Source organism: Hemitrygon akajei, chromosome 8, assembly GCF_048418815.1.
Source record: "Hemitrygon akajei chromosome 8, sHemAka1.3, whole genome shotgun sequence".
Classification (NCBI taxonomy): Eukaryota; Metazoa; Chordata; class Chondrichthyes; order Myliobatiformes; family Dasyatidae; genus Hemitrygon; species Hemitrygon akajei.
In genome coordinates this window covers 118,233,034-118,255,192 of record NC_133131.1, presented here as the reverse complement: position 1 = coordinate 118,255,192, position 22,159 = coordinate 118,233,034, and the positions used below count along the sequence as shown (strand labels likewise).

Below are 22,159 nucleotides of genomic sequence, written 5' to 3'. Positions count from 1 at the left end.
GACAGATTTGAAGTGCATAAAGAAGTACAAAGAGATGAAGTGAAGTGGTCTTGAGAGGGAATTCTAAACATTAAACCTCAGTGATTGAAAATTCATCCACAAAAACATTTTACCAAAATATAGATAGAAGGAGAATAAGCATAAATTAGCAAGAAATATGAAAAACAGGTTGTGAGAAACTTCTAGAACTCTGTGAAAAAGTGAGATAAACGTGGGTCCCATGAACACAATGACAAGATAGATTACTCTGTGGAATAATGGAATATATCAGGCATTAATCAAATATTTAAATATTCATTTAAATTGCAGAAGTGCATTAAATTAGTAGAAATGTGGAAGAGCCTAAGAACAGGGAGGCAATTAAAGTAATTAATAACACAAAAGAGAAACTACTGGAGAAATTAAAGGGATTAATACTAGATACGCCTGCTGAATGTGGATTAGAGTTCTGAAGAGATGGCTATGGAGATGACAGATCATCACTAATCCATCCATTAATATTACCTACACTTCCACTAGATCAGAAGAGGCAACTCTGCTAGTTAAGACTAGAGGGAGGGACGGAAAAAAAACTAAATTATACATCCGTTAACCTACTAGTTAACTGTTGCTGATTAAATCTTGAAACCCATCATTAAGGAAACACGGAAAAAGATCAAAATGCAGTTGGTTAATATAATTTGAAAGAAAAATAATTCTGACCAATCTAATAGAGATTTTAAAGCTGTAACTCAGAAGGAAGCGACAAACGTACAATATCTGAATTTGAATGGTTAAAGAGTCGGATTGAACTAGAAATGTCTGTCCCCCACAGGACACACTGTTGCAAGTAAATAAAAGGGTAAAATATAAATCTAGGTGGGAAAGTGAGTTGTGATAAAAACATGAAGTGTATGCAAAAGAATATAAACAGATTAAGCACGCAGATAAAGTTGTGGTGGAATATGGGAAAAGTTATGTTACACACAAGCCGCTGGAGAGCTCAGCAAGCCAGGCAGCTTGTGAAGAAAATGGACAGGTGACACTGTAGGTCAAAGCCCTTCATCCAATCTAGGTGAAGAATCTTGACCAAATTCACTGACTGTCAGTTTCTCTCAACAAACATTGCTTGCCCGTTGAGTTCCTTCAGCAGCTAGTGCTTTACTTGAGATTTCACCACCTGCATCTCCATGATGGTACACACATTGTTCAGGGAAAAAAAAGGAAATACAACATAGGTGATGAGAAAATAACAAACGTTGATGTAAAGGGATTTGATTCATCTGGTTCATGAAATGCAAAGTAAACATACAAGGTTTGTACCTCTACCACTCTTTTCGGGAAGTGAAATCCCAGGCCCATCATCCTTTGGATGAAAACATTTTCATCACCTAAAGCAGGGGTTCCCAACCTTTATGTCATGGACCAATACCATTAAGCAAGGGGTCCATGTACCCCAGGCAGAGAACCCCTGATCCAAACCATGTCCCACCGCCATTTTCCTTAAATCCATGTACCAAGATTTTTGACTCCTCTGCAATGTTAATTGGTCATTCTTCTTCAGCACATCTGAGCAATTCATGCACCTTAATTACCCGTCCCTTCAGCCTCCTCAGTTCCAATCCTACATTTTTCCAGACTTTGCAACATCCTCAAGTCTCCACTACATCATCTTATATGCAAGCCATCTGTGATGTCAAGACCAGAAGCTTATTCAGTGTTCAAGTTGTAGTCAAACTAAACAACACACAAAATGCTGGAGGAACTCAGCAGGCCAGGCAGCATCCATGGAAAAGAGTACAGTCAAGGTTTCGTGCCTCCAGCATTTTGTGTGCGTTGTTTGGATTTCCAGCATCTGCAGATTTTCTCTTGTTTGTAGTCAAACTAATGTTGTGTTTAGTCCCAGCATTAATTGACACGCTCATCTATTCCATGCCCCAACTATTAAAGAAAAGTTTCCCACATCTCCTTTCAAATCAGTTTACTAGCCTGCCCTGTTGTTAATGGCAGACACGACATGGTCTCCTCCATTTACTCACCTTCTAGGTATTCAGCTTTTTATTGCACAATGCCTTCTTAATGTATGGCACCAAAATGTGGGTTACCGGAATTAAAGTCCACCTTTATCCACTAACCAGACCAGCATCACAGAGACACAGTGATACAGCCTTTTCCCTGAAAATGGTGTCACAGGATGGTGAAGGCAGCATCTGGTATGTTTGCTCCATCAGTCACAGCACTGATGACAGGAGTTGCAATGTCATGTTTAAATTCACTTGGATATCATTCGCACTTTTGGCCACCCAGTCATAGGAAGGTTGTCATTAAGCAGGAGAGGATGCAGAAAAGATTCACAAGCGTGTTTACAAGACTGCAAGTCTTGAGTTATAAAGAGAGGCTGAATAGGCTGGGACCGTTTTCCCTCAGTGTCGGAGGCTGAGAAGTGACCTTACAGGGGGGCATAGATAAAGCAGATAATCACTGACTTTTTCCCAGGGTGGGGAAGTCTAAAACTAGCGGACATAGACTTAATCAGAGACATAGGAGATACAGCCCTTGCTGGAAATCTAGAGCAATACACACACAAAATGCTGGAGTAATTCAGGTCAGGCTGCATCTATAGAGGGAAATAAACAGTCATTGTTTCGGGCTGAGACATTTCATCAAGACCCAGAGGACATGTACTTAAGATGAGGGGGAAAGTTTAAAGAATGTGCAAGACAAGCTTTTTTTGAGAACACAGAAAGAGTGATAGATGCAAGAGGTAATGATAGAAGCAGATACATCAGTGGTGTTTAAGAAGCTTTTAGACATACGAATACACATGGAATGGAGGAATATGGATCAAGTACAGGCAGAGGAGATTTAGTTTAGCATAGACATCGTGGGCTGAAATGCCCGTTTCTGTGCTTACTGCTCTAAGAAACATCTTTCTGGTTACAAGAATATCTCTTCAATATCACCCTTTACTTCTTGAAACTGAGCCAATTTTGGATTCACTTTGCCATTTTCCTTTGAATTTCCTAGGCCTTTAAAAAATATAATCTTTAAAAAAAGGACCTTGTCAAAAGCCTTGCTAAAATCTATGCAGAAACCCTCACTCATTAATCATCTAAGTTATTTCCTTAGAAACTTTCAGCCAAGGTAGTCAAACACAACCCACACAACCCACACAACCCTCCCGTAAATTCATGCTGGCATTCCTTGATTAATATACAAACGTTTGTATATCATTCTAAATAACAAGTCTATACCATCGCTTCAAATAATTCTAATGACTTGCCTACCAAATTTAAAATAACTGGCCAGTAATTATGTTATTTAAACCTCCCCCTCCCCTTTTTAAATAACACCATGTCTGCAATCCTCCAAAGCCCTGGCATCATTCCACCAGTTTCCTCATGTTCTTTTTACTTCACTTCACTCTTTATCAACATTTGCTTCTATGCTTATTGAAAGCACAACTTTAAAGACCTTTATCAGGTCACCTCAAAGTCTGGTTTCTTAAGATGAGTTCCAGACCAGGAAGTCTTTGCTAATGACCAAGCTCTCTCATTATTAAAATTCTATATTTTGAATGCAGTAAAGTATGATTTTTCAATTATTGCATAATAGATCAACAAGAAATTTCCTCATCTATAGGCATTTTGAATGGCTTACCCTTGTGCAAAAATAAATAACAAATCACTCCATCTGCTTTTTTAAACTAGATAGCTTCTTTGTGATTGAAGTAAATCAAATTAAAGGCAGATTCCTTCCTTTGTGCACCTCCAAAAGTGTAGCAAACTACTGAGCGACTTGGAACACACAAGTCACACATTGCTCGAGAAAAATACAACCTCAGAGAATGGAAATAGGAAAAGTATATTTCGAAATATCAAATTATATTCTGCAGCCTACATACGTATTTAATTCTGTCCATTCTTGACAAGCAAACATCTGAAACTACTTTGAACCTAGTTTCACTTGTTCTTAATGTAATACCAAACATAATATTCATAGGCACTCAGGATCCATCAACTTCACAGCTCTGACTGGTTGTAGAAGCAATCATACAAGGAAGTATTTGTAACATCTGATGTTAAAAATTATATTTTATACTTTAAATTTCTGTGGAGTAGTACTAATAAGATTTTCATGACTGCTTCACAGGAGCTAGGTGATAATTCACTGCAGATACATCATCTTCAGAATATTACTCTGAGCAAAACAGTCACGACTTAATGTTACTACTAAATGTCAGAATTTCTTCTAAATAGTTAAAAATTGAAATAATCATAAATATGTTTATTGTAAGTAAGCTTTTGAATATTTGATAAAAGAACGCAAGCCATTTTCTGACAAAGGCAAAAATATGTGAAAGACTATTAAAATTAGATGTCAGTAAACATGGCATATCATACTTGTTGTTTTCCATGAATCTTCACTATGATAACCGAAATCAGACAGAACCAACGTAAACTTTAAAGCTGATTGGAACTGCCAGAAGCAGTTCAAATCAGACCATCATTAATTATGTTCTTGATGCCTTTTCACAACCATAAATTGGATATCTACAGATCTTCAATGAGTTCCTTCTCTAATATGCAAATCAAACTAGATAACATCAATCTAAATCAACGAACAATCAACCCTCTCAATTTTTACCTACAATGGCACTGAAAGGAATTATAAGGCACGATGAACACAAAGAAATCACTTCCGTCACATGTAGCAGTGACATCAGCACTTCTGACTGAAGACAGATCTCACCTGGCCAAAATTAGAAATCCGTGGATACTTTGGTAGACAGAAGCATCAGAACTGTTTACTTCACTAACTAACACTTTATCCTAACATATACTATCGCCATTGGGCAGAGAGAACAATTTTAATTCACTGCAAAATATATTAAAAACTTGTGCCAGTAACAGTAGCAAACTCACCTCAACATAAGATACTAAACTGTGATTATTCCACAAGAGTAGAGGCTACAGGGCCAAGTTCAGAGCAGTGTCTTAGTCCTATGACTTAATAGCTTAGACAAATGGTGAACAACTAGACTACTACCAGGAAGAACACCTTCCTCCGACAGCCCAAGCACCAGAAAAATCCAGCACGGGGATGCAGCTGCCTCACAGTTTCATGGAGTTAGTAATTAAGATCTTGATCTCAAATATTGTCCGTGTCAAATTTGCAGGTTCTCCCTGTGAACAAATGAACTTCCTTTGAGTGTTTCACTTCCCTCCCATACTGCAAAAGGTGTACAAGCTGATAGGTTAAGTGACCAACATAAATTGTTCCTGTATTGAAGTGGTAGAAATTAGGGGGTAGGTGGGAGTTAGAAATGAGGGACAAGACAGTGGTATTAGTGCAAGTGGGTGCATAGAGAGTCAACATGGTCTTGTTGGACTGAAGGACCTGTTTCCACACTTTAGCACTGTAAGATTATTCCCTGCACAACTGTACAAGGGAAAAGATGGGCTCTGAGTTCACAAACATTGCTTACCTAACAAATTAAGTAACTGACGATACTCTCTTGTATCCCAAGGTACGCAACAAACATGGACACATTGTCCAAGCTATTCATATTCATTTTCAGACCTACACATATCTTCAGAAAAGTGTCTACAGTAAAGGGTAATGCCACACCATTGTCCAGATAACAAGGGAGAAATGAACAGAAATGCTTCTGCTTTCATAGAGTTATAACAAGATTTTCCTAAAAATTTCAAATTTGAAAAGTTTTCACAATCTAATAACAGAACAAACAGAAACGCATCAATTTCTCCCCCAAAACGTCAGTGATCAATGCCTCTACACATAACTGCCAAAGGAATCTTCAAATGTTTCTTCCATGGCCAGCCTTTCATTACAACGATCAGGACTGAGACAACTTGCACCCAGTCCAAAGCAACTGATTCCAAACATAAAGCAGTCTTTCACCAGACTGAGAACTTTTTTTTGGATGAATTGTCATCAAGGTAAAATGTTCATTCTTTCCCTCTCCAGAGATGCTGGCCAACCTGATGTATACCCCCATTATTTCTGTTTTTAGCCTTAAATATTTTAGATAATATTCAGGCCTGGGCAAACAAAGAGAACATTCCATTTGTATTGTCTTCCAGATCTTCAATGGACTTTAAACCTATTAATATATTAAGAGCTGCCACTAACAAAGTTTACCTGAAGCAGCCACAAGTCACATCAACGGTGGCTGCAGGAATTTTAGTAGGATCTGGTATTCTGCAAAGACTGGTTGACTCCTCATTTTCAGCACCACAACAAATTTCAAGTCATAAGACTCCTAAAATCTGGGTCAGACCAGTTACTTAATTGGTGATTCTGGGCTACATGATTTGGTTGAAATGTTTATAGAACTGCCTTATAACAATTCACCAAAATTATTTCTTCAGCACATCCCTCGTGTGACCTTTACAACTGAAGTACAAAAGCAGCAACATTGTGGGAGTACCATCACCACAGCAACTGTAGCAATTGAAAGAGCAGACCCACCAACTTCTCAAGGCACAGAGTGATAAGCATTGTCAATGCTGCCCAAATCCTCAGAATAATTACTTGTTTAAATCTGGAGTAAAAAGGCTTCACACTGTCAAAAGCTCACACTTTTACATATTGATAGGGAGCAACCAAACATATTGGAAGTATGTTCCAGCTGTGTTGGAATACATGAACAAAGTTGTCAGTAAGCAAAAAGATGTCAGAAAGACTGATTAAAATGGAAGAGGTTTATAAATGATTACATTAATATCCACAGAAACAAACACAAAATGCTGGAGGATCTCAACAGGTCAGGCAGCATCTATGGAAAGGAATAGACGGTCGACATTTCATGCCAAAACCCTTCTTCAGAAAGGGTCTCGGCCAGAAATGTCAACTATCTAAGTTTCTCCAGCATTTTGTGTACGCTGCTCTGGATTTCCAACATCTGCCGATTTTCGCGTGTTTATAATGGTAGGCCTCCATTAGTCTCGATAGACCATGGATATGCACCTTGGAAAGTTTCCAGGGCGCAAGCCTGGGTAAGGTTTTTTTTTAAATGGAAGACCGGCAGTTGCCCAAGCTGCAAGTCTCCCCTCTCCACGCCACCAATGTTGTCCAAGGGAAGGGCATTAGGACCCATACAGCTTGGCACCGGTGTCGTCGCAGAGCAATGTGTGGTTAAGTGCCTTGCTCAAGGACACACACACACAAGCCTCAGCCACGGCTCAAACTAGCGATCTTCAGATCACTAGACGAATAATATCCACAGAGGCATTTTCAACTAAGACCTAGAAACACCACTATTTAAGGAAGGAGAGAGTAAACAGGGGGGGACACGAGACCAATAAGCCTGACCCAAGTAGCAAGGAACAAACTGCAATCTATTATTAAAGGAAGTGGTGAAAAACAAAATAAAACTGGAATAGCTAAACATCTGAAATATAAAAGAGAAAATGCTGGAAATATTCTAGGGAAGGAGAAATAGTTCATGCTTCAGGTGGAAGATCATTCATTATAACTGAGATAAAGAAAACAAAGCATAAACTAATCTAGGTAGCAGAGAAGGCAGTGGAGAGCAATAGTTCGGATTAAGTTCTTGCTTAGGGATGAAGGATCAGTTTAGGGTTTAGAGACAGGGATGTGGGGGAGTTAAGAGGTTAGGCTGGGGCCTAGTTCTCTGGTCCGCTTTCAATAACCAGTAACACGAGAGTGTAAAAATAAAAGGACAGGCCGGCAAGCACTGTGGATGAAGCCAAGTGAGAACAAAGGCTGTGGTCCCAGGAACAGAGGTCTGCGCAGGAAGAGGGCTCGAGGTACATGAATCAACGAGTCCGGAGTTCGAAGACTGAAGTTTGAGGTCCGGTTATCAGGGAGTCCTGGGTTCAATACCAAAGATCAACCAGAAGCCCTTAAGTCAAAGCCCAATGGTGAAAGCACTGGATCTGAGAGTCTGCAAGTTCACTGGGAAAGTCAAAAACCTGATGCCTGAGAGTGCACAAGTCCACTGGAGGCTGGAAACCCAGAGGCAGCTTGTCCTGGGGTTGCAGGCCTCTCTGCACATGTGAATGGGTGAGGGGTAGGTGGGAGGGAGGAAAGGGGCTTGTTTTGACGTGGCTTCACTTTTTGTGAACATTGGGGCCATTCCATGTTGGGCTGTCCCCAGCACATCATTAGGATGTGTTGGTTGTTAATGTAAACAACATATTTCATGTACATTTCAATGCACATGTGATAATTAAAATGTCTGCAATAGGATAAAATAATGTTGCTGATAAGAGACAGGTGAGCTCCTTTGCTTGTGTACTGTGCAGCTAATGTTGTGAAGTGCAGTCATTAGTAGAACTTGGCCACGGTGACATGCCCAGAAGACTAGATTGTACAAATGAAAGAAAAAGGGGTAGCAGGGGAAAAGAAAACAACCAGTTCATTCCTGTTTCAAACAGAAAGAGTGAGTTATCTAAAGTTGGACGATTTGACACTCAGCCTGTAGCTTCAACATATCTATGGGGAAAAATAAGATGTTACTCTAGATGGAACTGGGCCTCATTGCAGCAGGAGGCTTTAAACAGTAGTCAGAGTAGGGAGTGGGAAGGGGAATTAAAGTGGAAACCACGCAGTCCAAGCAGAAATAGTCTGCAGTGTTATCGCCCAATCTGTGTTCATTTTCTTCAGTGTAGAGGAGGCGACATTGTGAACACCAGATGCAGCAGGCTAGAATGGGGAAAATGGAAGCAAATTACTAACCTGGGTTATTTAGGTCCCTATACACTTCACTACGAAATACTATCTAGACTTTACAACATTAGCAATATAGTTTACATACAAAAGAGCTCAAATGCCCCTAAATGACATTGTATCCCAGAAATTCCCTTTAATCCACCCATTACCACCTGCCCCCAATCATTTCTGCCTAACCTTATTACCTCTTTTCACGACTAGCACTGGGCAGGAGATACAGAAGCCTTAGGCCCCACACCACTAGGTTCAGGAACAGTTATTGCCCTACAACCACCAGGTTCTTGAACCGGTGTGCATAACTTCAAACACCATTCTGAACTAATTCTACAACCTACCAACTCAACTTAAAGGACCCTTTACAACTCATATCCTCAGTATCACCTTTCATTTCTTCTTTTACACATTGGTTTAATTGTCAGCCTTAGTCTATGTATGGCTTTTCATAAAATTATACTTAATTTATTTTATTTCCCTGTAAATGCTGGCAAGACACTGATTCTCAAGGTAGTATATGGTACTTTGATATTAAGTTTACTCTGAACTTTTGAGTTTTACTAGCATTATCTGTTTTCTTAATGAAATGGTATAGGGCACTTGGAAAATAATAGAACTGGGCAGCACACACAAAATGCTGGAGGCTCAGGAAAATGCATTCAAATTATTTCATCATGTTACTATGTTTCAGTCCTGGTCAAATTGATTTCATTGTTTTTCGTGGCATATACATATCAAGAGGCTGAGAAAAAAAATGTTAAATCATAACCACATGTGAAAAAATCTTTCCTATCAATAGAGAAGGCAATTTTGTGGAAATTCTGCATTTCCTTCTGCTCTAATTTAATAATATTTAGCTACTGGGGGCAGAAACGTGAAACAATAAGACAACCATTGGAGAAATAGCAAGCACAATAAAGCACAGCCTATTCAGTACTTGGGAGTAGAAAGCATTTGAAACCACTTGACGATATCTTGAACTGCTCAGACCTGAAATAAATGATTCTCATGTTCTAATTTCATTAAATATAATTACACATCATCTTAACACTGATTCTAGAGATGCAAGTCACGACTAATTATGCTTCCAGCAGTTTATTTCAGAGTAGTAACACCAACACACCAATAAACTATTTTTAGCCTGGTTTATGCTGGAAACACCACATTTCATACCTAATTACAGCCTTCATGCAGACAAGAAAATGGACGAGAGGTATGAGCTGCTGCCCTGACTACCAAAGCTGCCAGTGATCCCTGGTTATTACTTGGGCCCCTGAGGAAAAATAGTACTCCGGTAATATGTCTCATGAATGCAAACTATTCATCTCTGGAACACCAATCTATTTATTTATTGAGACAAAGTGAGAAATGGGCCCTTCCGGCCCTTCGAGGCGTGCAGTGCAGCAACCCCCGGTTTAACCCTAGCCTAATCACTGGACTTCTTATTATGACCTAATAATCCACCAACCGAGACATCCTTGGACTGCGGGAGGAAACCAGAGCACCTGGATGAAACCCACGTGGTTACAGGGAGAACATACAATCTCCTTACAGACAGTAGAGGGAACTGAACCCGTAACACTGGTACAGCACCGCACTGTGCTAACCAATGTGTCATCAAAGATGGACATTGACACGATGGAAAACGCTAGAAATAGCTGCATTTGTGGGAAGAGAAACAGAAGCAATAATTCAGGTGTAAGTTCACTCCAGCTAAGCTGAGAAGGTGACAAAATAAGTTTGTTAAGCCATAGGAATGGGGATGTCTGTAACAGGATAAAATCAAGCTGACCCAGGGATAACCTGTGAACAAGATTACCTGGTGAATGACTGAAAATACAGTCTCTGGAAAATAAAATAGAAGACTTCAGAGCAAGATTAATGTACCAGAGAAACATCAGGGACTGCTGAGTACTCTTTTTTATGGAAACATGGCTCATATCCACAATTTTGGATGTACAGCCGCAGCCCAGTGGCTTCCCCATCCTCTGCAAAGACAGGACAGCAAGACAGCAGTTCAGCTCAGTCACTTACAGGCAGACAAAGTGGAGTATATTTAATGACTAAATCATCTCGGTGCACAAGCATGGCAGTCTGTCTCACCCAACCTGGAACATCTAGTAGCCAAATGTCATATGTTTTATCTGCCGAGAAAGCTTCTCATCATCATCCTGGTAGCGGCGTACATTCCACCTTAGGCCAATGTCAGGCAGGCACAGGAGGAGCTGAGCAATGTAACCAGCAGGCACAAAACTACACGCTGATACCTTCCCTATCATTGTGGGAGATTTCAACCAGGCCCAGTTTGAAGAAATCTCTGAACAACTACAGTACTTTGTAAATTCTTTGCCACATATATACAGCTGGGGTGCCGAAGACTTTTGGACAGTATTGCAGTAATTTTATATATTGCACCATACAGCTGCCACCAAGAAAAACAAATTTCATGACATATATGAAGGATGATAAACCTGATTCGGATATGGGGCTTCATTGTGGATTGGGGGTGGGAAGTGGGCAGAGAGTGGGGAATCATGGTTGGGGATACTCACCTAAACTTGAGTCCTTCAAGCCAGGCAACACTCCTTGAATCTTTTCTATGCCATCTCTAACTTAACTGAATTCTACAGCTTCAGGTAAAGTGATATTCCTCGATGTAGTCAATTGCCTTCAATATTAACTCAGCTTCATTGATTTTCCTCTGGAAGCGGAGAACATGACCAGTCCTACCAGCCAGGTATGTCTTTTTGCTGTGCATTTTGCAACTGCTCCATGTGTTGAGCTATGCTCTTACTTCATAACCATTCCCATTCACTTACTGACCAGACAATCTTATTTATGGCTTATCGCCTTGGTCACCCCACTCTGCCATTCCTTTGGATTCCTCAGCTGCATGGAGAAGGCCAGCCTGCTGTATTAGCAACAGCTTGTTCTCCTTATCATACTGCCCTGGCTTGTGTATCACATAACCAGCTATGACCCAATATCAGTGGTCAACCCAACCAACGAAAAGACCACCCATTCCACCCTCCCTGTGCCTAACAAGCTTCTTTTATCCCTTTCCCAGTTCTGACAAAGCATCTTTCTCCTGAGATAATAACTTGGCTTCTCTTACCATTGATGCCCCCTGATCTATGGAGTATTTCCAGCATTTTCTGTTTTACTGAAGAGTTCCAACATCTGCAGCTTTTTAGTTTTCACAACATCAAAAGGGATTTTGTTTTTTTGGCCCTGATATATCCAGCAAATTTTGTTGCTTTTCTTTGGAAATATCTGGGGTGAAACTGTGGTCGGTAAAATTTCAGATATTAGGCATACAGGACTGTCTGAGCAGTGATACAACAACATCCTCACAATCAATGTCAGTAAGACCAAAGGATTGATTGTGGACATCAGGAAGAAACCAACATTCATTGAGAGATCAGTGGTGGAGAAGGTAGGCAGCTTTAAGTTCCGGAGGGTCAACATCCTGAAGAATCCATCCACTGATGCAACCACAAAGAAGGCACACCAGCAGCTCTACTTCATTAGAAGTTTAAGGAGACTTGGCTCGTCACTAAAGATGCTTGCAAGTTACTATAGACACACTGTGGAGAGCATTTTGACTGGTTGCGTCCCAGTCTACCATGAAGACTCCAATGTGCAGAATGAAAAGTAGGTGCATATGGTTCTAGGCTCAGCCTGCTTCTTCATGGACAAAAGCCTCCCCCGCCATTGAAGGATCTTCGAAAGGCGGTGGCTCAAGAATGCAGTAACCATCATCAAGGACTCTCACTATCCAGCACTTGCCCTCTTCTTGCTCCTATCATTAGGGAGGAGTTCTAGGAGCCTGGCCCATATTCAATGATTCAGAAACAACTTCTCCCCCCCTACCCCCGATCAGATTTCTAAGTGATCCGTAACACATGAACACTACCTCATTATTCATTTTTTTGCACTATTTTGTAAATTACAGAAATTTGTCTTTTCACTGTACTACTACCCCAAAACAACATGACAGAGATAATAAATCTAATTCTGACTTACTGACAATTATCAAAATGTCCATTGCCTTTCATAGCTTTTCAGATAATGTCTACATACAGCAGAAACAGAGCCACAAATGTAAGACAACAATGTTCTCCGACCCAAGAATAACAAGATCATTAACACACTCTCAATCATTCACCATCAGAACCCACGAAACATCACTAACTTGAGGATGGAATGGATCAGCTAAACAAACAAAACAGGTTGAGGCTCCTATACAATAAGTGGCTCAAGCCAAAGGTGAACATAAAGATTTTGCAGCATCTGTAGGGTATGCCTCCCATATTGCAGTACGACATTCAATCATATACAAAGAAAGTACATCAGTCCTGGAACTGTAAGGCCATAATGCAGGTTCAGCAATTGAAATGGACAAATTCTCGTAGACAGTAAAAGGCAAGGATTATAACTTAAATAATTTTACAGAAAGCAAAATAAAGACTGGGACAAACGTGCAACTTTAATGTGGAAAGTTAAACACCAATCCTTTTTAAATCTGTATAATTGCCATGCACTGAGAGAATAATACTCCACACATATTAAAATTCTTTGATAAGACCAAGAAGGTCTGTTCAGCACCAAGTTTAACTTTTCATGCCATTAAAATATACTTTATCCAACAAGATGCAATATTTTCAATGAATTGGATAAATAGAGAAAAGCCAGTTTTCAATTTAAACTACTTATTTATTGTTGATTAGACATGCAAAGAGTGCTGCATTGTATCCCGTACACATTTAGGGCATCATTAACAGTTACTCCAGATTTCTACATTTAACTATATATACATCGTTGCAAGGACCCTGTCAGTTTTAATCTTTAGTGACGATATTTATAATTTAATCATCATTACAAATGAGTGGCTGCAATAATGAACCGCTCAAAAATTAAAAACCTGTTGCTCAGAAAAGTGTCCCTAGTTGGTAGAATTAAACACTCCGTACGAAGGCTACACATTCAGCTCCACTCCCAACCTTCTGTTCCATTGGCTTGAAAGAAATTAAGCGACAGAGGCTGAGCTACAAAGCTGCCACCAAGGACGTGAAGGGCACTTCTGATCTGAGATGGATTTCTCCACTTGAGAATAAAAATTCCTATTGGGGATAAGATTCGTTTTCTAAAACCTTGTGAAAGTTTTGTTCAGAACTTTACGATTTGGTAAGATTTCTAAGATTCAGCAAAGGGGAAGCATCAATGTGTTTTGAAAACTATATAAAATACTTCATTCTAGCTAGCAAGATACAAACTGGAAGTTAATATCACATTTAATAGATTCACAAGAAATAAAAGTAATAGCATGCTGTAACTACTTTACACGGGCACAACCCTCCACACCACTGAGGAAATTTGTTATGTGATAACAGCGTTGGATTGGAATTCAGATGGTCACATTGCACATTTTCCAGCTACTGGTTTTATCCTACACTCAACAGATTCAGTGACTGCATAAACCATCAGGGAGATCCACACACAGGAAAAGCTGCTCATGTAACTTCGGAAAACTTTGGCTGATACCAAATGAAGAAGAGCTGTTGAAGTATATCTTTACATTTCTGTGAAGAAAGCCTTGCTTAAATAGTAAGTCATTATATAATCTCAAGGATGACCATAAAGCTGAGAATTTAAATGGCATTGGTCAGACTGCACTTGGGAGTTTTCTGAGCAGCTCTGGGCCCTGTATCTACAAAAAGATGTGATGGCATTGTAAGGTCCAAAGGAGTTTCACAAGAATGATTCCAGGAATGAAAGGGTTCACGTATGAGGACCATTTGATGATTCTGGGCCTGTACTCACTGGAGTTTAGAAGAATGATCGGGATCTCAATGAAACCCATCAAATATTGAAAGGCCTAGATAGAATGGATGTGGAAAGTATATTCCTTATAGCGGGGGAGTCTGCGACCAGATGGAACTGCCTCAGAATAGAGTGACATCCAATTAGTACAGAGATGAGAAGGAAGTTCTTTTGCCAGACGGTAGTGAATCTGTGGAATTTGCTGCCACAGGCAGCTGTGGATGTCAAGTCATTGGGTACATCTAAAGCAGGGGTTGATAAGTACTTGATTAGTCAGGACATCGAAGGTTATGGGGAGCCAGCAACAGGATAAGGTTGAGGGGAATAATAAATCAGCTGTGATACAATGGCAGAGCAGGCTCAATGGGCCAAATGGCCCAATTCTGCTCCTATGCTTTATATTCTAATTCAACTATTCTAATTTATTTTCTTAGAAAGCATTGATTTTGAAAGAAACCAGACTCATCCCAAAGGAAGGCAGCTATACTTCTTTACGTACTCCACCATGCCCAACACCAATCCTCTTTATCAGACTGCAAAGATTTCAGATTGGAAGATTTCCAATTTCCAAATCGATTTCCAATTTGAAAAAAGATTTCAGAAGATTTCCAACTTATCAAAGGAGGGCACTTTTGACAATTCAGCATTTCATCAGTAGTCTGTCATAGTATCAGTTATTCAAATGCATAATCCCAGGTGTAGTACAGCAGTTAACCAAACCAAGTTTAACCATAGCTATTAAGAAAGGGCATTAAATCACCATTTTGATGTTTCATACAATGATTTAATTTGCTTATTTTGTACATGACTCAGTAGTTGGCCTTCTATGAAGTAACATCGGCTATTTAAAAATATAACTGAAGTTTATTTTAAAAGGTAAAAACTAACATAATAACTACATACATAAATAACTCAGACAGAACGACGCACTCTGTCACGTCCACCAGACCATTCAGCCACACTGCTTGTGTTGGCCTTCAAGAATATCTAACTGGTCAGACCCACTGTTCTGCAAATTGCTTTTTTTCATGTGTATCTCATTCATCCCCACCCCCAGTGTTTCTCATTTAGAAGTTTATGCTGGAGGCATTATTGTGAAATAAATGTATAGTTACATCCAAGTTACTTCAGAGCGGGTGTCCACGGACCCCTTGCTTAATGCTATCGGTCCAAGGCATAAGAAAGGTTGGGAATCCCTGCTTTAGAGGAATCACATCAGTATCAGTTTGAACAGCCACAATATTCAAAAACTGTCTCCATCAATTAGAATACTTTTATTAGTCTTAATTTTGTATCTCTCTACATTTGCAGAAACATTTCTTATTTAACATACGGGACACAGGAAGAATGTCAAAATTAATCTGAATCACATCTAAACTTAGGACATACATCAAAATAAAATTTTCTCCCATACATTTCAAAAATAACCTGCTCTGATAGGGCCCTTTGTGGCTATAGTTTATGATGTTTGTATATGCACACACACATTTGGAAAAGGTTTAAACCATGATAACTATACAAGGGGAAGCATATTGATATACTTAAATTAATTGTTTCACAGAAATTTGAGAATCAAGTATAAAACTGTCAATGTCCACCTCAAGATTCATTAGCATTGTCAGTGCACAAGACTTCTAATGATAGTTTTTAAATTTTCCAGACAATGTTGATATCAGATCATAATTTTCAACAACAGGATATAATGAGCACACCACAGCAGAATTCTCATAATCTAGCCCATTGGTCCAATTTAAACAATGAAATATCCAGTAGCACTCAAACTCTGGTGGACATGCTGTTATAGTCAAACTATCAATATTATCAAGTTTTCAGACATCAGTCAAGCTGTACTTCAGGTTCATGATCATAGTCAAGAGAAACCTAGAAATTGTATGGAAAATCCATCTCAATAAAATAGGTATATTCTAAAATGTACAAATATGTATTTCTTTCTCACCCACCCTTCAGCCACAACTTGGGTATTAAAAAGTATGGAATCAAAATTTTTCCCAAAAATATAATTAACTCTAGGTTTTGAAATTGCACCCTCCACACGGAATGTTTGTTAAATTGGGCCATAATTTGATGAGCATCAAACACCACTACCCACTACGACTGGTTTTACAGGCTTAATTTTCTAAAAATTATTTATTAGCAGTTTTGGTTAGCAAAAGTCATTATGAGACAAGATGGGTACATAGAACCCAAGTGAACAGGGTAAGCAACTGCATCACACACACACAAAATGCCAGAGGAACTCGGCAGGTCAGGTGCATCTATGGAAATGAATGAACAGTTGATGTTTTGGGTCAAGATCCTTCATCAGGACTGGAAAGGAAGGGGGAAGACACCAGGAAAAAAAAGGTGAGGGGAAGAAGGAGGAGGATAGCTGGAAGGTGAAGCCAGCTATATGGTAAAGGTAAAGGGCTGGCGAGGAGAATGGACCATGAGAGAAAGGGAAGAACGAGGGGCACCAGAGAGAGGTGAAAGGCAGGACAGAAGAGGCAAGAGGTTAGAGTGGGGAAAAGAAGAAAGGGAAAGGGGGAGGGATTTTTTTTTTAAATGGAAGGAGAAATCAATGTTCATGCCATCAGTTTGGAGGCAACCCAGACACAATACAAGGTGTTGCTCCTCCACTCTGAGGCTAGTCTCATCATGGCACATGGACTGATGTGTCAGAGCAGGAATGCGAACCAGAACTAAGATGTTTGGCCACTGGGAAGTTCCACTTTTGGCGGACAGAATGGAGGTGCTCGACAAAGGGGACCCCAAATTTACAATTGGTCTTGCCAATGTAGAGGTGGCTGCAATGGGAGCACTGGATACAATAGATGACCCCAACAGATTCGTAGGTGAAGCACTGCCTCACCTGGAAGGACTATTTAGGGACCTGAATGGAGGTGAATGGGTAGGTGTAGCCCTTTGGCCATTAACAAGGACAAGTGCCAAGAGAGAGATTAGTGGGGAGGGGCAAATGGACAAGGGAGTCATGGAAGGAATGAACCCTGAAGAAAGCGGAGTGTGGGGGGAGGTTAAGATGTCTTTGGTGGAAGGACCTCTTTGGAGATGGCGGAAGTTGCAGAGAATGATGTGTTGAATACGGAGGCCCATGAGATGCTATGTTAGAAGAGGAACTCTATCCCTGTTATGGTGGTGGGAAGACGGGGTGAGTACAGATGTCCAGGAAATAGAGGAGATGTGGGTGAGGGCAGCTTCAAAGGTGGAGGTAGAAAAACTCCCTTCTTTGGAGGAGGAGGACATCTCTGACGTCCTGGAAAGGAAAACCTCATTTTGGGACCGATGTGGTGGACTTGAAGAAACTCAGAAAAGGGAATATCATTTTTATGGGAGACAGGATAAGAAGAGGTATGGTCAAGATAGCAGTGGATATTGGTAGGTTTATAAATGATGTCAGTAGACAATTTCTCTCCAGAGATGGAAACAGAGAGATTGAGAAAGGGAAGGAAGGTGTCAGAAATAGACCAAGTGAATTTAAGGGTAGAGTGGATGTTTGGGGCAAAGTTGATGAAACTGACAAGTTCAGTATAGGTGCATTAAGCAGCACTCATGCAGTCAATGTTGCTCATGTGGGTGCCCATGGCTACTCCTTGAGTCCGGAGAAATTGTTGAGGGTGAGGACCAGTTCTGCCAGATGGTAGTGGAGGGGAAATGGTTGGTCCTTTTGTTGAGAAAGAAGCCGAAAGCTTTAAGGCCTTCGTTATGGAGAATAGAAGTGTAAAGGAACTGGACATCCACGGTGAAAATGAGGCAGTCAAAGCCAGGGTATTGAAAATGGTTGAGGCGATCGAAAGCATGTGAAGGGTCACGGAACTGTAAGCAAATGTATTTCATTAAGTAGTCCGATTAGAAGTTTGGAAATTAACAATGCAAGCTTCAATAAAGAAATATAAACTTCAGTGTGGAAATCCAATGTCAAATTGCTCAGAAGCATAAAAGGATTAAGAAAGCTGAAAGGGGAAGTAATGAAATATAGTTATAAAAATTACAAAAAAATGAAATCTTAATGAATGAGGCCATAGAAAAACTGGATAATGATCAAGGCAACATACACAAAATGCAGGAGGAACTCAGCAGGCCAGGAAACATCTATTGACATGAGTAAAGTCAATTTTAGAGTGAGACCCTTCTCCAATCCTGATGCAGAGTCTGGGTTCAAAACGTTGGCAGTACTCTTTTCAATAGATGCTGCCTGGCCTGCGAAGTTCCTCCAGTATTTTGTGTGTGCTGCTCGGATTTCCAGCATCTGCAGATTTTCTCTTGTTAATGACCAGGGCAGAGGGGTTTCCAGGCAATAACTAACACTTGGTTTATCAGTAAAATGTACACTTATGATAAATGGATACAATTTTCTAAAATGTTTACTTCATGTCTACTGTGCATGTACTGTAATATTACTGAACTAAATACACTTCAATAGAGAAATGAACAAAGTGTGGTAGTAGGGTTTTAACAAGAACATTTGTAATTCCAAATTTAATCACAAAGATCTTTGCCCAAAACTAACAGAATATTTTCCCATCATGACGAATGATGTAAACTTTCCTATTACTTTGACAGCAAGTTATGAAGTAACATATTCCAGGTATTATTTTTAATTAGATTCAATTTTACATCGAAGATTATATAGTCTATTATTAAAAGCGTAAATATCACGCTTTTTCTCCTTCTCTACTTTCCCTATATTGTTTTGAAATTAATAACTTTGCAAGCACCATAAAAGTAAAAGACTCCTACCAAACTGAATTATCAGTTAAAAAATGTAAAAATTGAAGGAATAATTTGGCAAAATTCCCAAGTGACAAAAACATTAAGTGTTCCATATCTCAGTTCTTTCCCCTGACCTAACTGTTGAATCTGTTCTGCGGCTCAAGAATGCTCTGCAGGCAAATTACAGATGCAGGCATTTTGAATATTTTGTCCGAATTTAAAACACCTGCTGAAATTCGAGGAATCGGGACTCCGAAATCTTAGAACTATTCCTTTCATTGATGGCGTTGTCGGCTTCGCAGTAGCTATTGAGCGCCTTTTGACAGAGCAACGAAGGGAAAGGTAGAAAGACCTTTAATTCAAAGCAGTAAACCTTTGTGGGGTGTGCGACTGTGAACTTGGAGCACTTGCAAATCAGAAAGTCTGCTCAGTGTGGCTGCTAAAAGGCAGGAAATAAAACCTTCCTGTTCTCCGGCGAAAGTCATACTGCCCTCTTTGAAAGTTACGGAGTTCGAACTTTGGAATAAAACACCGGCTCCAGGCTGTGAAGCGCCTCCCTCACTGCCTTTCCCTTTCTAAACTAAGTGTCCTACGTCCTCTCTGGGGCAAGAATAACCCTTTGCGCGTGGCCCGGACACCCTCCACACACACACACACACTCTCTCTCTCTCTCTCTCTGCCGGTTGCACTGCACGGTAAAGCGGATCTCTTAAATAATATTTATTTTCAGACCAGCAGCGTGCGGGACGCGAGGCTGGGGACAATGGGACTGACATTTAGCAGTAGAGCTGCACATTAGCCCATCTCTTGCAACCCCGCACCAACGAGAGACAAGTTTCTGTCGCCGGAAGGTCCTTTCTTGAGAGAGGTCAAAGATGCTTAAAGTCTCACATTGCCTCAATTTATAAGAATCCCACCACTTGTCCTATCCTATAACCGGGTCTGTTTTCAGTCAGATCTCGGATACTCGCCTTGGAGGTTTCAGGACGCTGTGTCTTTGGGATCTGCATCATTTTGTTCTTGGGTGAGGGTAGAGAGAAGGAAAGCTCCTGCCCCTCATGAGGGGTACGCACCCCAAACCCCCCCTCCCCTTTCCAGCAAGGTCTCCTTGTCCGACTCCACTCCGCCTGTCCCTGAGCTTGCTCCCTTTACAGTGTGTATGTCTCTCACTCTTCTCTGCGCTGCGCCCCCTTTCGTTCTCCCCTCACCCCACCTCACCCCAAACATACCTGGGTGACCAAGGGGATGAGCGTCTGCTCCACGGACCGGGTTTTAATTTCCAGTCCGGTATCGGCGCTGTGCTGGGAAGAAGCCATGATGCCGATGCCGATGCCGCTGGCGTCGCAGAGCCCAGTGCGTCTCTCCCTCTCCCGGCGCCTGACACTCAGTGAGAGGAGGGCGGGCGGGAGGGAGTTGTGTCTCTTTCCGGCGGTAGGAGGATTCAGGAATGTGAGTGTGGGTGGCTGGGGGTGGTGATTGTGGGGTTTTTTTTTGCCCTGTTACGCGTTCTCCATAATTCCAATGCGCTCTAATTAAACCTGTCTTTTTTCACCACCGAGCATTAAGTTAACTTCCTTCTTGAAGCCCGCTGGATCACTGCAATGTTGCAACGGGAAACGGCGCGATGGCGCGGCTCCGCTGGCGGTGACGAAAAGAACCACTGATACTGGAAGCCCGAGGGGGTTAATGGTGAGAAACACACATCGCATGCCCCCACTGCGAAAACGCTCTTATTTTTAACTCAGCACCAAGTTCTGCTGCCAACATTGAAGGAAGTAGAGCAACTAAAAAAGGTGCAATTCATTGCTTCACTCGCCACTGCCAGCAACCTTGGCGGTTCCAGCGAAAGGTTACCCACCAAGTCAGTCCGGGAAGCAGAACTTCAATCCTTCGCGCCTTTCATTTCTTGCCAAGAATGTGCTTGCAGAAATTCAGCACCTTGGGCGTTGGGTTAGTTATTAGTTTGTGTTAACCTATCTGCCTGGTAGTCAGTGTCACCACGTGTCGTGTATCCCTCTACGTTCATACCTAGCTGACTGCACTTTTTCACGGGTGGGATTTTAAACTTTGTATCGTTATTTTTATTTTATATTTTCGTCCCTATAGGATTTAAGATTGTTTTATATCATTTCCGGTAAACAAGTGTAAAGGAGAACGAAATAATTGTTACATCTGATACAACTCCAAGACTACAAGCTTGCCGACAAGTTTCTGAATTACTGAGGGGGTATAAATATAAACTGAGTCGGCAGCGCCGAACTATGATTCGCTGCCACATTTGAAAATAGCATAGAGAATTGTTTATAGGACATACCATTTCTTAATTTTCAGTTACGAATTGGATTCAGAATTAATTCAATGCAAACGAATCAAATTTGAAGGTTCAATGGTGTAAAATTAGAAGGTCAAGGAGCTGTAAAATAAGTTAAACCAAATCGGAAAGTTTACATATAAAAATCACAAGTAATCAAGTACTGTGCAAGTAATGATAAAGCGAACAGTGCAGGCAGGACTCTGAGTGAATTAAAAAGAGGTCTAATAATTTTAAATATATTCATCACTCACAGAGCCAACCACTGCTAAGTAGTAATTATAAGAATTAAAAAATGTCATTCATTTTTTAAAGTTTTTATGCTATGCAATTATGTCTTGACTAATGTGTGCATGAACCCCTCACCAGCACTTACTTCCCTCCTGTGTCTAATAATAATGTCCCAACATCAATCATATAAATTTAGCGATCCAAAGCAGACAAGTGTCCAAGTCAACAGACAGCAATCAGGAGGGATAGGCAGCAACGCCTCTATTAGGATGATCTTCAACAATGGTGCCCACATGGCTGCCTCCTTTACCCCCTAGGCATAGCCAAATCCTGCTCTAACTCCCTCTGCAAGTTTGCAGATGACACCAGCAT

General features: G+C 40.6%; 1 protein-coding gene across 1 annotated transcript in view; it reads right to left on the bottom strand.

Annotated features, from left to right (window-relative positions):
- The window catches only part of ctnnal1 (catenin (cadherin-associated protein), alpha-like 1), a 285,831-nt gene extending 264,832 nt beyond the window's left edge, over positions 1-20,999 (bottom strand). Inside the window, exon 1 of the mRNA XM_073054452.1 lies at positions 20,475-20,999. Within this exon, the coding sequence (XP_072910553.1) occupies positions 20,475-20,561 (87 nt within the window). The 5' untranslated portion in view covers positions 20,562-20,999. The remainder of the gene's footprint in view (positions 1-20,474) is intronic.
- Positions 21,000-22,159: the final 1,160 nt, after the last annotated feature.